Consider the following 16,052-nt stretch of genomic DNA (forward strand, 5'->3'; position numbering starts at 1 on the left):
TAGTGTTCCTTCCGAGTTTCCTTGAAAGACAGTTGTATGTACTGTGTGGTGCGTAGGACTCTGAGTCCAATATCAAATTTTCTTTTCCCTTTTTTATTATTTTCTTCACTCTTTATCCTCTGAAACATGAAGGCCACACGTAGACATACTTGCCAGATTAAAAGAACACAAATTAACGCGTACATAGTAGGCATGGTCACTACCAAGGTGGAGTTTAAATGCTTATTGTACGGCTATCTCCGATTGGAGAAGGGCAGAACAAAGGAAAGATAAAACAAAAAAAGGGAAAAAAAGGGGAAAGAAAATAAAATTCTCCCCAATGACAGCCGCTTAGGAGTTGCACAGATATCATCCCAAACAGTTAAACTTTAAATTCAAATCTAAATATAGGTTTCATAAAGTAGGGTTCTAGGTTCTAAATTCCGACAAAGGTATACCATACCTACAATCAGCCCTACATAAATCATGGCACCGATAATGTACGACTACTTAAAATATCCACCATGCTGCAGTTCTGCGTGTCTTATTCTTCGGCTGTTTCATCACTCAGCTGAGACGTGCACAAACGATGAACAGACTTCCCCACAATTCAGCTGCGAATGCTGCCCGGGTTTCACTTCTTCCTGTTTTGGAGTTGTAACCCCTTCCTTCTATGGTGGATCCATGCATGCTTACCGTAAGGTACTTACTACTATACACTAGTACCAAAATTTAGTCGATAACTGGCCAGAACTTTCTCAGAATATAAAGTGTTCATCTTTTTTTTTTTTTTTTTTGACCTTTGTTCATAATCCATAATGACATCATCATTAACAAATCGCCTCTATAGGAATGTCAACTGTGACTGAGTCAGAAGAGTCACAGGACTGCGATGAGTCAAGCCAGGAGACAAAAAGAGAAATGTATGTACGCCCAAGGCATGTCCATCGGCTAGTGCAATCCTCGGATGATAGATGAGTCAACATGAACATATGCCTGCACTGCCTCCATAGCGGCTTCCCAAGGGGTTTGACGGGGTGAATCGATCTAGCGAACTTGGGCCACGGGCAAATGATGGGAGGCCCGAGGCCCTACTAGCCATGCCTCCAGCGATCCACGAATAAAAGCTCCGGAGTAAAGGCCCGTCTGCGCCACATCCTAGGCGCTAGACGCCCAACCCCTTGCCGTAGCCGCTAGTCACCTGGCGGGTCTTCCGTGTTGTGGAGCGGACAATACACAGGGCACTCTATAGTTATGGGAAATGCAAAGAAGCTGGAACGGATGCTATGCAATGCTCTTGTTAAACCGCTATAGCTATGTATGTACTCCTAACAACCCAAAACACACCGCCGTACTGTTGTTGCATTCGCCCACTTGTTCGGCATATCGATAATGTTCAGCTCATCTTTGGATGCCTGGACGGGTAGGCTGGGTTAACAATAAACTGCCCTAGATTTCTGAAGACCAGTCTATGGCCTTATCTATTGCCGAAGTTTTGGGGGAATCCGCTTACGCCCACCTCCTAAGAAAGGTGGGAGAAAAGAGAGGGAGAAAAAGTAAAAAAAATATGAGAGAGAAAAAAAAGAATAAATAAGAAAAAAGAGGTATCCTTCCAATGCTGTGCTCTTTCCTTTGATTCTCTTAAGCCAAGTAGCGATAGATTGGCCAAGTAGAATGGTAATTCCCACAGAGGCCAAAAGGGGATCTCAGATCCCGGAAGCATCAGAAGAAAGACGGGAATGCTGATTTGGCCAAGGTAAGAGGGGTGGGAAACAATAAAAAGAGGAAAGGGCTCCCTGGTCAAGCAAAGAGCATGGGTATCAAAGGGTCGAGAGGTGGAAAGAAATCCTGTTACTGCCATGACCAATATTAAGAAGGCGATCGCATCGCTTGGCTTGGTCTTGCACACTATTGTGTGCTCCAGTGACTCGGATTCCGCAGCTCACCTTGATATATGAGAAGTGATTCTCTCCGTTAAGGAGGGTCGAGTATAATGGTCAATGATTGTTACAAGGGTAAGATTCGTGAAGGGTCCTGAAGGAAGCGTCTACGGTATGCAGCAATCTCCGTAGCCACAGTATTAAAATCTTTCACCTTGTCGCGTCGCATATCGTTGATGATCTGCTTCAGCCCAGCGATGTAATGGTCTTTTTCTTCAGGCGTCTTGCCCTCCCGGAGAGAGCCCATCTGGACTAGAATCTTGTCATCTATCCAAGTTAATATCCCTGTGAGTCAGCACCCGCAAAATGCAAGTGAGCGAATTCATGACAGAAGCAAGCTGCAAAGGACTGGAGATCGGGATAATTTATGAGTGTATTGAATAAAGGATGAGTGGCAAAGATGGTAGAAAGGTGGCCAATACGGGCCACATAAAAAGGGGGGATGAACAGAGGGTTAAAGCTGATATAATAGGTAAGGGTTATGGCACATGAAAAGGTATTGCGTGCTGTTTGCTCAAATTGTCGACGCACCGCTAAGAGTCATGTCCCGAAAATGTTGGAATTCGCAAGATCTGTCGTTGCAGACACCACCTGCGGCCTCGAAAGGACAAAGATATTTCATGGGGTCAATATTGTGACTGTACGTTAAGGAACGATAGCCATCCGTAATTTCATCAGTATACCGGGGGTGGTATCGATAAGCGTTGAAATACTTTAGTGGACTAGCATATGGCGAAAATCTATGCTGTGAATCCTGTGTTTGTCGCGCATTCTAATCCTATGTCAGCGTCAACCCTATCAAATAAAAGTAAGTGTCGTCGTACATCCAGAAGGTCAACATGAATGTTCTCTTTTGGTGGTTCAACATCCATTTCCTGAACCTTTGCAGTTAGCGGCTCACCAGATTGTTTCAACTGATCCATTGGAGGCCTGTAACCCTCACTGGGTTCTAGTGGGCCAGGAGAGGGAGGACTGAAAGGGGGAGTATAGACCGAGTCAGCAGGGCTTGCAGTTGCCCCCGGCTCTGGAGGTTCATATGTCTCTGAGGCCGATGATAGACTGGAGCTCTCGTCCTCGGACATCTCGACAGGCTCGCTCGACTCTGATGATCGGTCGCCTCGGTTTTCAATATTTGATGTTGGTGTATGCTCCGGCGGGCCGCGCTCAGAATCTGCAGTCTGCTGGGCTATTCCTTCTCGGCTAGTATTTTGAGGTTCGCCTACCGCTTTAAATGAACTAAATTCCGAGGCAGGTACTTGCCCCTCGGATCTTTCTTGGTCAATAGACATAGAGTCATCACTATCACTGTCACTGTCACTGTCACTGTCACTAGACTCGTCCATAGCTGATCCAGCAGACTCGGATGAAGACATAGCGGACGACTCGTGGCTAGAATCAATTAGGTCCTCTGTCTCCTTGTTGATCGTGTCGTTCAGCACTGCGTCGGCCGCCATTTCTTGAGCAGGGACCGGTTCTTCAGTGAGACCTGTTTCTTTCTGGTTTTCAACCATGGGAGTTTCTGGCGATTTTCGGGTATTTTCATCTGACAGAACTTGTTGCTGTGATTGGGCTACAAAGCTAATGTTAGTCTAAATGGTCGCATCAAGTACCCCATGCTAATCCATTGGGGTACTGGAATTTACCAAGGTAACAATGGCAAATACATGAGACATACCTTGAAGTTTCGTGTTGCTACGTTGCTCATCGGTAAGTCTGGCCAGAGCTGCATCGATGTCATCCAAGGACAAGCCGTTTAACTCCAAGTTTATGTTACTGAGTTCTTCAGAGAGGTGTTTCCGTCCTTCTTTGCCTCTCGTGATCTCAAGTACCACCTTTTCTTCTTCGCTCTTTAACCCAGCCAGCCTTCCTTCAGCTTTGCATATTTCGGCATCCAGAGCAGGCACACCGGCCTCAATCTCCTTTTTGCGCAATAGTTTAGACTTCATCTTCTTGAGGTATCCAATGGTCATGGAAGATGAGGTTTGCGAGGCAGAAGTAAATGAAGATTCATTTTGAGTGGTAGAAGGGTCGTAGTGTGGAGAAGTAGTATGAGGTCTCCTATCGACATTGGTAGAAATAGATTTTTCAACAGCCGTAGAATCGATATTATAGGATCCAGTATCGGGTATGACAGAGGTGTCAGGAGGCGTTCTCATTGGCAATTCTACCGACCGAGGAGACTGCGTACGGCTTACAGAAATTTTTGCCTTTTTTCGTTGCTCGAGCTCAGCAATACGTTTGTGCATTGCTTGAATCTCTAGATGCTTTCTTCGGAGATGTTCTGGGTCATTGCCCCTGGAGATACTTGGCGGTGTGGTATGACTCTGGCTTGCTGATACCGGTCTAGGTGGCAAAGACTCGACAGCCGAGGGAAGCATTCGTAGCGATATCTCCGGAGCTGCAGATACATTTTCTCGAGTACCGTTCCCAGGAGAAGGCTCAATGGCCATGCTATCACATCCGTCATCATCCCCGTAGAATTCATCATCGCTGATATCGATAACAAGTCTCTCCCCTGAAGCCGCGCGATGCACTCCATTGCTGAATTCCTTTCTGGTAATGAGAACGGGTTCATCGAAGTCAGATGCTCGGGGGCGTTTGCGTTGATTAACGCGGGGCTGTGGCGTGGAATCAATTACAAGGCCTTGAACAGGTGTCACATATGACCTTTGTGGTGAGTCTTCCTTCGACTCTGTCATAAACAACCCAGGTATCCGAGCAGAAGCACTCGACTCAGGAACTGGAGGCCGTTCTGGCAAAGGATGCTGGATTGACGAGGTGTTGTTGACCGTGTTTGTATTTTGCATTTTCATACTCGACTGCTCTTGCTCTAAGGCTTTGGGATCTGCCTGCGACTTCAGCTGACCTCTCATAAGACCCTGTTTTTTAAGCTGCTCAATCCTCTGTCTCGCCAGCTCAGTTTGTGCTTTATTCTTTTCTTTGACTCGCACTTCTTTCTCTTTTGCAGGCGTTTCAAGCGACCCAGATGTTGTTTTCTCGACGGTCACGTTAACTGAATTTCCAGGCGTTGAGTCACCTCTAGACACTTCTGTTTGAGGAGTCCCCGAACCGCCTGAAGACTTGGCTGCTTTGGCGGCGAGCATACGAGCAATAACCTCCTTTCTCTCCATGGGCTTAGAAGCGTCTTTCTGCAGCGAGGAAGTTGAGGCCTCCATGAGGTCAGACTGCTGTGGACTCGTCTTCTGAGGCTCTTCCGTTTCGACGTGTGTCTGTCGTTTGTGCTCTTCAGACGACCTAGAGACGGGACTGGTATATCCGGAAGAGTCTGGCTGCACGGAAGGTGCAGTATCTGGTTGTGGCGTCGGAATCTTGATTCCCACTTCTTCATACAGCTGCTTAAGTATCGATGGGTTTATGCCTTCCCGAGCAAGCTCACTGTAGCGAATATTGTGAGGAGCTAAACCAAGAAGTGCTCCCTGCGCCTGAATCCGAAGTTGAGCTGGCGACTTTACAACCAGTGAAGGTTGCTTGTCGCGTATTATTTCGGCGGGCAGTTTTGGTGAGCTTATTGTCTCGAGACTTATCTTGTCTAACGCGTCGGTACTGATGGAAACTGGAGGGTTATATGCTGCTAAAAGTTAGTGCATTAGATTGGGCTTTCAATGAAGGAAATAAATTACGGGATCCACTGTCTCGGCTCGATGAGCGAGACTGATACGAAGACGTCTCGCCTTCCTCCCGATCCAAGGTCTTCTCTATTGCTCCCTTGTCCAGGTCTTTGGAACCCACAATTGTGGAAACGTTAGATTCAAGAAGCCGACTCGTCGAGAAACAATTCTCCCGGTTAACTGCTCGCGCATTGGGAGCGTGAGCGGTGGGCTGCAGTTGACTCCCTGAAGTTGCCGGTGTTGTGATCGGCCCAGTATTGGACAGAGTCTCCTGTGGCACTGAAAAGCCCTCCTCCTTATCAGAGAGTTCACCTTCCTCTCGATCGAAATCCTGCATTGAATTAGACATGGTCGCAGGTTGGGAATCGAAATTATTTAGAGGCACCGAGTTAGTGCGTGCTTGAAAACCACTGGTGGGAGGGCAGCTTGGCGGAGGGTTAAAGGCAGTTGGCACGGGCGGGTATCTAAGTGGTGGAATTTGAGCGGACGCAAACGGGGCAGGAGGATACTGGGGAGGCGTAAAGGTCCCCATGAAAGGAAATGATGGCGTGGGTAAGGTCCCGGCTGCGGGTGGTACCCCTAACCCTGGGAGACGGGAATTTGCGTTGAAACTAGCCTCAATATTATAACCAACAGGATGGCCGGTAGAATCTTGCGGTTGTTGAGGGAGCGGCGAAGTATTGTGATGGAAAGCAAGATTGGGCGATAGTAAAGACGGGATGGCGGTTGGGGGATGAGGATTAGAGGAAGGCCATTGTGCATGGCTTGAAGACAGCCCCGATGCTGGCGCTGGGGGATAATTAGACATCGTCATAGAATCTCAGCACGTTTAGGAACTAGTAGTATGATGCTCTCTGTGAGATGTAAGTAAGAGACCAGCCTGTGAAGAAGATACCATGAGTTCGGTATCGCACATCATCCAAGCCAGCATAGGCAGAATTCAAACTCGGGTCATGTAATTGACGTGGAACTTAAATCAGTATATGCATCGAGATTTCCACATGGGAAGGCTTTACAGGTTATTAGGAATACGCTTCCTTTGGGAGGGGCAAATAGGAGAAGAAGGGGGGACAAAAAGGAAGTGAGTGGTGTGGGAAACCAGGGAGAATAGTAAAAATATCAGGACAGTGAGTGATGTTCATCCAAAAATCAGATGCAGTCCCGTGCAGATCACGTGATATTAGCGTGACAGATTCGGACTAGGGCCTGATCGTACCGCAACCTGCCTGAGGAACGCAGGATGTAAACAAACAGTGCAGATAGTTCGCACCAAGCAGTCAGTGGAATTGCAACTTTGTTGCAGCTTCACCAAGTACATCCACCTTCCCCTTGTTCTTACAACCCCTTTGTCATCTTTCAATGTATAACTCTCTTGAATTTCATGGTTTACATAACAACCTGTGACTTACTAAGTCAGATCTGATGCCTTCGGTTTCTCGTTAAATAATGCTCGACTGAAGTCAGTACAATATGCTACCCTCTCAGTTAAATGGCTCGCCAAAGCGTGCCAATCCCTTTGGCCGCGCATCTCCATCTCCATCTCCCTCTTCTGCATCACAGACGAAAACTTCACGGCCAAAGTCAGTGATTGTGACTTCGCCGAGTAAATTCGAAGAAGCAAAAGGTCACTTTCGGAACTCGTCCTCTATTTCCCAGCTATCCCCAACTCCGCTGGGGCGACAGTCAAGACACCAAAGATCGAATTCGCTAAGAAGTAACGCTCCTACGGGAACGTTTGCACCAGAGTTCATCAAGTCCGAAGAACTTCGGCGAGGAGCAGATCAAATTCGAGGATTGGAAGGTGATAATGACTTTTCGGGTAACAAATACGTCTGGCTGCGTGATCCTGAAAAGGCTTTCATCCGTGGGCTTGTTTTAGGAGAAGGCGACAATGGACGGTTGTTAGTACAATGCGATGATGGCGAGGTACGTTTCGCGCCCTATCTTGATGATTTTGGATGTTTCTCACACACGTAACAGCAACGGGAAGTTGATGTAGATCAAGTTGACAAAGTCAACCCGGCGAAATTCGACAAGGCTGACGATATGGCCGAGCTTACGCACCTGAATGAGGCTTCAGTGGTGCATAATCTGCACTCTCGTTATCAGGCAGATTTGATTTATGTTAGTCCATTTAGTTTGGAATGGTATACGGCCTCGACTAACAAACAGGATTTCAGACATACTCTGGCCTATTCCTTGTAACAGTTAATCCATATTGTCCGCTACCGATCTATTCCAATGAATATGTGAAGATGTACAAGGGCCGAAGCAGAGAGGAAACACGGCCGCATATCTTTGCCATGGCCGATGAGGCGTTTCGCAACTTAGTTGAGGAAGGCCAGAATCAAAGCATTCTAGTGACGTAAGTTGCTCACTGGTTTCAAAGACGCCGAGGACTTGTATAACGTGCTATAGGGGAGAATCGGGGGCCGGTAAGACAGAAAATACTAAAAAGGTCATCCAATATCTTGCTGCTGTTGCGACATCAGACACACCCTACGCTCGCTCGGCAACGAAACAAATGTCCAGCCTCTCCCAGCAGATATTGAGAGCGAACCCAATTCTTGAGGCATTTGGTAACGCCCAGACGGTTAGAAACAACAATTCCTCCCGCTTTGGTAAATTCATCCGAATCGAGTTCTCCCGCTCTGGCCAAATATCAGGTGCGAATATCGATTGGTATCTCCTAGAAAAGTCACGAGTAGTGAAGCCAAACGCACAAGAACGGAACTACCACGTCTTCTATCAACTGTTGCGAGGTGCGGATCCAAAGTTGAGAGAAAACCTCCTTTTATCCAATCTTCAAATTGAAGATTTCGTATACACCAAAGACGGGAATGACAGCATTGTTGGAGTGTCTGATGAAAACGAATGGAATTCATTGATTGAGGCATTTCATATCATGAACTTCTCGGCAGATGAGCAAATGTGCATTCTCCGCACAGTTGCCGCGGTTCTGCATTTAGGGAATGTAACCGTTGTCAAGGAGAGCCTGCGCGCTGATCAAGCTGCTTTGGGCCCTGATTCTCTTAACAGTATAGAGAGGGCCTGTCAGTTACTGGGAATAGAGCCCGAGCCATTCGTGAAGGGCTTGCTGCATCCCAGGGTAAAAGCAGGCCGCGAGTGGGTGGAGAAAGTCCAGACACCAGAGCAGGTTAGACTGGCACTCGATGCCCTTGCCAAAGGAATTTATGAGCGTAGCTTTGGAGATCTCGTCAATAGGATCAACAACCAGCTAGACCGCAGCACCGTTACTGCGGACGACAGTTATTTTATCGGTGTGCTCGATATTGCAGGATTTGAGATTTTCGAGAACAACAGCTTCGAGCAACTGTGCATCAACTACACTAATGAGAAACTGCAACAATTCTTCAATCACCATATGTTTGTCTTGGAGCAAGAGGAATACGCAAGGGAGCAAATTGAATGGCAGTTCATCGATTTTGGAAAAGACCTGCAACCAACAATTGATCTTATAGAACTGACAAACCCTATTGGTATTTTTTCCTGCTTGGATGAGGACTGTGTAATGCCAAAAGCCACCGATAAATCGTTCACGGAGAAGCTCCACTCTCTCTGGGATCGAAAATCTTCAAAATATCGGGCCTCTCGACTAAGTCAAGGCTTTGTGCTGACCCACTACGCCTCTGAGGTTGAGTATAATACCGACAAATGGCTTGAGAAGAATAAAGACCCCCTTAACGATAATATAACTCGCCTTCTGGCGAATGCGGAACAGAGGCATATCGCTAATCTTTTCTCGGACTGTGGAATTCCCGACGACGAGTCAGACTATCCCAAAAGTCGTGTGAAGAAGGGCCTGTTCCGCACAGTAGCACAAAGGCACAAGGAGCAGTTATCAAGTCTTATGGCTCAACTGAATTCAACCCATCCTCACTTTGTGCGCTGTATTATACCGAATCACAAAAAGCGGTCCAAGATGCTTAATGCCCCGTTGGTTCTTGACCAGTTACGATGCAACGGTGTGCTTGAAGGAATTCGGATAGCCCGTACGGGGTTTCCTAATAGGCTATCCTTTGCTGAATTCCGTCAACGGTACGAAGTTCTCTGTCATAATATACCAAAAGCCTACATGGATGGTCAAAGTGCTGCTCACATGATGCTGCAAAAGCTTGCTTTGGATCCTGCCTGGTACCGGGTCGGTCGCACGAAGGTGTTCTTCAGAGCTGGTGTCCTGGCTGAATTGGAAGAGAAGAGAGATGAACTCATCCGCTCCATTATGACACGTTTCCAGTCACTAGCCCGGGGATTTGTGCAGCGTCGTATCTCAAATAAGCGCTTGTATCGTGCAGAGGCCACTAGAATTATCCAACACAATTTCCGGACCTATCTAGATTTGAAAGCTAGTCCTTGGTGGCGGCTGTACTCAAGAATGAAGCCCCTGCTCGGAGAGACTAGGAGTGCCAATGAAGTCAGGAGAAGAGATGAAAGGATTCAGCAACTGGAAACCAAGATGAAGTCGGACCTGGCAGATCGACAAAGAATAGACGAGGAGAGGCGGCGCTCGGAGATAGAAATGCAAAAAATCCAACAAACGTTAGAAAGCGAAAGGGCTCTTGCTCTTGATAAAGAGGAGATCTTCAAGAGGCTACAACTTCGAGAGGTGGAGTTAAGTGAAAAGTTGGCTGGTGCGATTGCAGATCAAGAGAGTCTCGAAGACCAACTGGATGGCCTCATAGAGGCAAAGAAGAAAGGGGACGAAGAGCACGATTTCCGAATAACGCAGCTAGAGCAGGCCGGTGAAATTATACAACGCCTAGAAAGTGAGAAGCAAGAGATGCAGGCACGCCTTGACGAGATTGATCTCACGTTGATGGAAGCAGAAAAATCTTCCTCTGAAAAAGAAAACCACATTAAAGAGCTGGACCAAGAGGCTAAGATGCTTCAAAGCCATCTCAGCTTGAAAGACCGTAAACTTCAAGACCTCGAGGCAAAACTGTTAAAGACTGACCAGGATCTTGATATCAAGCTTGCGAGAACCTCGAAAGAATTGGATCAGTCAAAGAAGCAGATCAAAGACCTGGTGGATGAAAATCGCACTATCAGAGAGCAGATCTCGGATCTTTCATCAACTTCTACTGGGTACGAAGAAATGTTAAGAAGAAAAGAAAGCGAGATAGCAGTCCTGCGTAATGACACGAAGAAGTATGAAGAAGAGAAGCGACAGTTGGAGACAGAAAAGGTATTGTTGACAACTCGTCATGACAACATTCACAAGCGATTGCGGGAAGTCCAAGCAGAATCGGACGCTATGATGGCTGAAAAAGCTCAACTAGACCGAGAAGTTGCGGATGTCAAAAAGCTCCTGGAAGAAAAGATCTCGGAGGATGCTGAGGCTGTAGAAAGCCGGAAGCTTCTTGAACAGCAAATTCAGGATCTCAAAAATCAATTATTCCGCGCACAGGCCGACCTTAGTAGGGAAAGACAGTCGAGAGACGATGTCCAAATGCTTGCAGAGCATAATCTCGCTGCGTTGCGGGACAAGTACGACTCCTTAAACCACTCAAAAATTACAATCGAGAAGGAGATGTATATTCAGCAAGATACTCTCCGCCGTGCCACCGAGGCTCGACTGTCCGCTGAGCAGTCACGTAAAGATTTGCAGACAGAGTTGATAAAGCTTCGTGACCGCTTCACTAATGTTGAAAATGCTCGTTTGAATGCAGAGGCTGAGATTGAACGGACTATCACGAACCAAGCCAACCAACGCCTGGACAGTGTCCGAAAAGACCTAGAGGCAAAAACGAGTCAACTGGAGGAAGTGGAAGCCGAAAGATCTCGCCTTTCAGCCAGAATTCAGGAGTTGAATAATGCGATCGTAGACTCTGACAACTTCCGAATCCGCCACGACCAGCATAAAGAGCGCCTAGAGAGAGAGCTGGTTACCCTCAAGGGCAGGCTTACAGCATCCGAAAATGATAATAGAGCTTTGCTCACAAAAATCCAGCAGAAGAACCTCGATATTGCCAGGTCTACCTCTAAAGCGAGTGACAACCAACGTCATCGTGTAACAATGCTCCAAAAAGAGAAGGCCAAGCTTGAGGAGGATAACAAAAACTTAGCCCGCCAGCTGGGAGACCTCCAAATTTCAATAACATCTCTGGAGAAACAAAAGGAAAAGCTCTCCTTGAGTTTGGAAGACTTGAATCATGAAGTCAATAGGGAACACAAGGCCAGCCGAAATGCTGAAAAGGCAGCCTCTACCGCTAATATTCAGCTAGCTGAATCAAACAGGAATTTAGAGACTGAGCGGCAGCTACGTACTCAAGCTCAAGCAAATACTCGCAAGCTTCAAATTTCTCTTGACAACGCAAACAAAGAAATTGAAGATCTGCACCGCCAGCTAATGTTGTTGCACAAGTTTGTTGAGCCTGCATCAGAGCCATCTTCGGAGTCATGGGAGGCTGTTCGTCCTGATGTGTCAAAGAAGGTGGACCTCGCTCAGCTGCTGGATACTGTACAAAGTAAATTGCAAGTCACGGAGGAGAAGTATAGCAGAGCAGAGGCTCAACTAGCGGAGATGCGCCGCCGACATGGCGATGAAATGAAGGAACTTGACGCTCGCTATGCTTCGTCTAAGCGTGCTTTGTTAGAAGAAATTGATCAAAATCAGGTTTCCGGAAACTGCACACCTACTCATCTGCGAAAGAATTCTGAAAATGCCGTCGTGAAGAAATATGGTACGCCCACAACGCCTAATCGGAGATTCTATCTGAACGAGACTGCAAATGACTCTGCGCGGTCTGATAAGACAGTGGACACTGTGGGATACCAAAAGCGAATGGACCTGGCTGCTGAAATCGAAGAGCTTCAGAACAAGCTCCAGATGAGTGAAATGCAAAACAAGCATCTTGAGAGCCAGCTCCAACACGCCAGCCCCCGTCGAGACATGTGGCAAGATGATAGCCCTTCGATCAGAAGGATGCAACTCTTAGAACGTGAGAATGGCCGCCTACATGACCAACTTGATGACTCTGCGAAGAAGGTTTCTGCACTTGAGCGAAGCATCCATTCAGGGGAGCTGTCTCTACGCGATGTTCAGGCAAAGTCTCACGAAGAACTGTACGACCTTATAAACTCACAGGAGCAGTCCCGAAGATCACTGCTGAAGGTCCACAACGAGGCTGTCGCTGAGTTTGGCGATGCTAAATCCCAATTTGAAAAGCTCAAACGAGCTAAGGCGTCTGTGGAGGTTGAACTCCGTGATGCGCGTTCCGAAGTACAAGAATTGCAGGTGACCAGAGAACAGGATTCTGTGAGCCGAAACCAACTTCTTCAAGAGTTCTCAGACCTCCAGATCCGCCTGGATGCGGAGAGTTCCAAATCTGCAGACCTTGCCTCAAGCCTGAGCCTATATAAGACTCGTGCAGATGAATATTTCAGCAAACTTGAACAAGCAGAGGTTACTGTTCTGAAAGCCACTCGGGCCGAACAGTTTGCCAAATCTCAAGCTCAAGAGGCAGAGGATACTTGCGCACAAATCATGGCAGAACGCAAACAAATGGATTCTCTTGTGGAAGATCTTCAGCGACAGACGCAATCTCTGGAGGCGCGAATGGAAGATCAGGCTGCTGAACTACAAGCTGCGCTCCAGTCCAAACAACGTCTCCAAAACGAGCTTGAAGACTACAGAAATCAACGCGCCATTGACATAGAGGACAAGGAGACCTCGATGGAACAGACTAGGCAAAAGTACCAACGAGAATTTCTGACGCTCAATAACGAGCTTGAGATGGAACGGGAACGCGTCCTGAACGTTCGTGGAGAGAACGCTCGTCTCCGAGAAGAATTGGAAGATCTCCGTAGCAAATGGGACAATGAAGTACTGAATAGCTCGACATGGGCTAAGGAGAAGGCACGAATGGACATCATGCTTCAAGATGTGACGACATCACGTGATGAAGCAGTGAATGCCCACAATGAGGCCCAGAGTAGAGTCGTGACCCTTCTGTCACAGGTCAGGAGCCTACGGACTTCTGTCGATGATATTACTGCAGATCGAGATATGCTACACAAGGAAAAGAAGATGCTCGAGGCCAGATTAACTGAAGCGGGCGAAAGGCTGGAGGATCTTGCTAAAGGAGAGAGTCCATCCATGCGCAATGCTGCAAGCATGGATCGTGAACTGCTAGAGCTCAAATCCAAGCTTGCTCAGCAGGAGGACGTCTCCGTAGCTGCTGTCGGTAAAATGAGGCGGGCTGAGGCTTTGGCAACAGAGATGCAGAAGGAGGTCACCGCAGAAAGGGAAACGAACACGCAGCTGTTCAAGGATAAGGCTGCACTCGAGAAACAACTGAAGGAGGCCCAACTACGGTGTGTTGATTTGGAGACTAAGAGCTACTCATCGGGCAGTCAGGACGTCAGATTCCTGCACAAGAGAATCAAGGAGGTAAGTTAAACCCTTCTGCTGTATTTTTTGACACGAACAATCAACGTGCTAATACTTGGATTAAAGCTTGAAACCCACCTTGAGGAACAAGAAACCAAACACGGCTCGGAACAACGGTCTCTGAGAAATGTTGACCGCACCGTGAAAGACCTCCAGTCCCAGATAGACCGGCGAGAAAAGATGAATACCCAACTCAATGATGACCTCAACAAAGCCCGTGACAAAATAGAGCGCCTGCTTCGAAACATTGAAGAGCTTCAGGAAACCGACTCAGATACGCAATTGCAAGTCCGCCGAGCAGAGAGAGAGCTCCGTGAAGAAAAAGAAAAGTCGTTGCGATTGGCGCGGGAGTTGGAAGGATGGAAAGGACTTCGAATTGAAAGAGGTAGCAATGTCGGACGGGGTGTCGCCACTTACAGTGATGCCGGGAGCAGAAAAGGGAGCGGCGCGTTTGGACCAGGTGAAGGGCTACATCGAATGCCTAGCAACACCAAAGGCTTCCTGTAAGAAATACGATGATCTAGCAGGGCGGTCCTGCTCAACATAACCGCATTCAATAATTCAGGCGCTAAATATTTATCCAGGGCCTGAGCAACGGACTACGAACATGACATGATTATTGTGCATAGCTACAGAGCTATGAAGTATTTGGCGGTTGATTGTTTTCCCTTTTGCTTCTCTTTTCTACATGTATACGCCTCAATGATTATGATGATCTATCTGCATTCAAGTTGGTTCAGCTGATTTGTTTGGGTTGAAGATAGATGGTTTACACTATTCACGACTACGTTGACCGAATGTATATGAAATACTGATCAGGCTTTACTGGCGAATTTTATAAATAGCTTTCTTCATTATTGATTTCGCAAATCTTAGGACATGATTTTGACTACTTAGTTAGTTGATAGCAGAAACAAAGTACGGTACTTTGAGCGATTTGATCCGTACATTATTCACCCTTAAAAAAACAATCATAGACTCGGCCATTCAGTAGCAGGGAGAAGGGCAAAAATAATTATGTAGAAGTATCGTCCAATGAAATTGGATGAATTAGCCGCGCGCTTATTATTAGCGCCTGCACCGAACGCTTCTTTGAACCGACTGAGCTTGGGATCAAGACCACTTCGAGCCGTGAGAGTGGCTTTCTTCACCCACCTTCTCTCATCCAGTGCCCTTGCCTGTTAAGACCCCCGAGCTGCCTGCCTTCAACATGGTGAGTATTTACGTTTACGAGTGCGAGTCGCTGCTCGAAATAATCGAACCATTCATTACTAATTGACGATGTCCGTCACAGGCACGAAACAGCGAAAAAGCGCAGTCGATGCTTTTTCGATTCCGCGCGCAACAGGCAGCGGACCTCGGAATCATCGACATCGGACGAACGCGTCGCCCCAAAGCCATCACGTCGGTGGACTCGATCCCTATGTGCGAGAAATGGCGCGGCCAGGTCCTAAAGGAAATTTCGCGGAAAGTGTCCCGCATCCAAGAATCCAGCCTCAGCGACTATCAGATCCGTGATCTGAACGATGAAATCAACAAGCTTATGCGCGAAAAATGGACCTGGGAAATGCAGATTCGCAACCTCGGTGGTCCTAATTACATGCGTGGCTCTGGTCGTGTCTATGACGATGACGGGAGGGAAATCCCCGGCGGCGGGAAAGGATATCGATATTTTGGCCGGGCTAGGGAGCTACCCGGTGTGAAGGAGATGTTTGAGGCTGCTGCTCGGAGGGGCCGGAAACCTGCAGAAGAAGAGGAAACTAGTGGGCGAGGCGGCGATATCGCTACGAAAAAGGTGGACGCGAATTATTTTGGTTACGGTCTAGATGAAGAGGATGGTACACTGCTGACGTATGAACGACAGAAGGAGAAGGAGGCTGTTGAGCGTCTACGCAACAAGAAGGAAGAGGACGTTGAAGATGGTTGGGAGCCTCTACCGGGTGATGCTGGCGACGGGGTGGAGTGGAGATTGCCGACCCTAGAAGAAGTACAAGAGGAGTTGGTGGACAGGAGGAGGCGGAGATTGTTGGATAAGATCATTTGAGGTTGATATTATGGACATGGTTGGTGTACCGGGCGTGTTTTCCTTTC

General features: G+C 47.5%; 3 protein-coding genes across 3 annotated transcripts; 2 read left to right on the forward strand and 1 right to left on the reverse strand.

Annotated features, from left to right (window-relative positions):
- Positions 1-1,986: 1,986 nt before the first annotated feature.
- ATNIH1004_005804 (uncharacterized protein) lies at positions 1,987-6,356 on the reverse strand (the record flags this gene model as incomplete). The annotated part of the gene is made up of 5 exons (XM_033570450.1): positions 1,987-2,186; positions 2,451-2,691; positions 2,744-3,489; positions 3,595-5,508; positions 5,561-6,356. The coding sequence occupies 5 exons, from the start codon at positions 6,354-6,356 to the stop codon at positions 1,987-1,989; spliced, it is 3,897 nt and encodes a 1,298-aa protein (XP_033426482.1).
- Positions 6,357-7,018: 662 nt separating this feature from the next.
- ATNIH1004_005805 (type II myosin) lies at positions 7,019-14,468 on the forward strand (the record flags this gene model as incomplete). The annotated part of the gene is made up of 5 exons (XM_033570451.1): positions 7,019-7,474; positions 7,529-7,672; positions 7,729-7,913; positions 7,967-13,961; positions 14,028-14,468. The coding sequence occupies 5 exons, from the start codon at positions 7,019-7,021 to the stop codon at positions 14,466-14,468; spliced, it is 7,221 nt and encodes a 2,406-aa protein (XP_033426483.1).
- Positions 14,469-15,171: 703 nt separating this feature from the next.
- Positions 15,172-16,005, forward strand: ISY1 (pre-mRNA-splicing factor ISY1; the record flags this gene model as incomplete). The annotated part of the gene is made up of 2 exons (XM_033570452.1): positions 15,172-15,174; positions 15,256-16,005. 2 exons carry the CDS (start codon positions 15,172-15,174, stop codon positions 16,003-16,005), a joined length of 753 nt encoding a protein of 250 aa, XP_033426484.1.
- Positions 16,006-16,052: the final 47 nt, after the last annotated feature.

Source organism: Aspergillus tanneri (assembly GCF_003426965.1).
Source record: "Aspergillus tanneri strain NIH1004 chromosome Unknown AapTan_4_pilon_pilon_pilon, whole genome shotgun sequence".
NCBI classification, from domain to species: Eukaryota; Fungi; Ascomycota; class Eurotiomycetes; order Eurotiales; family Aspergillaceae; genus Aspergillus; species Aspergillus tanneri.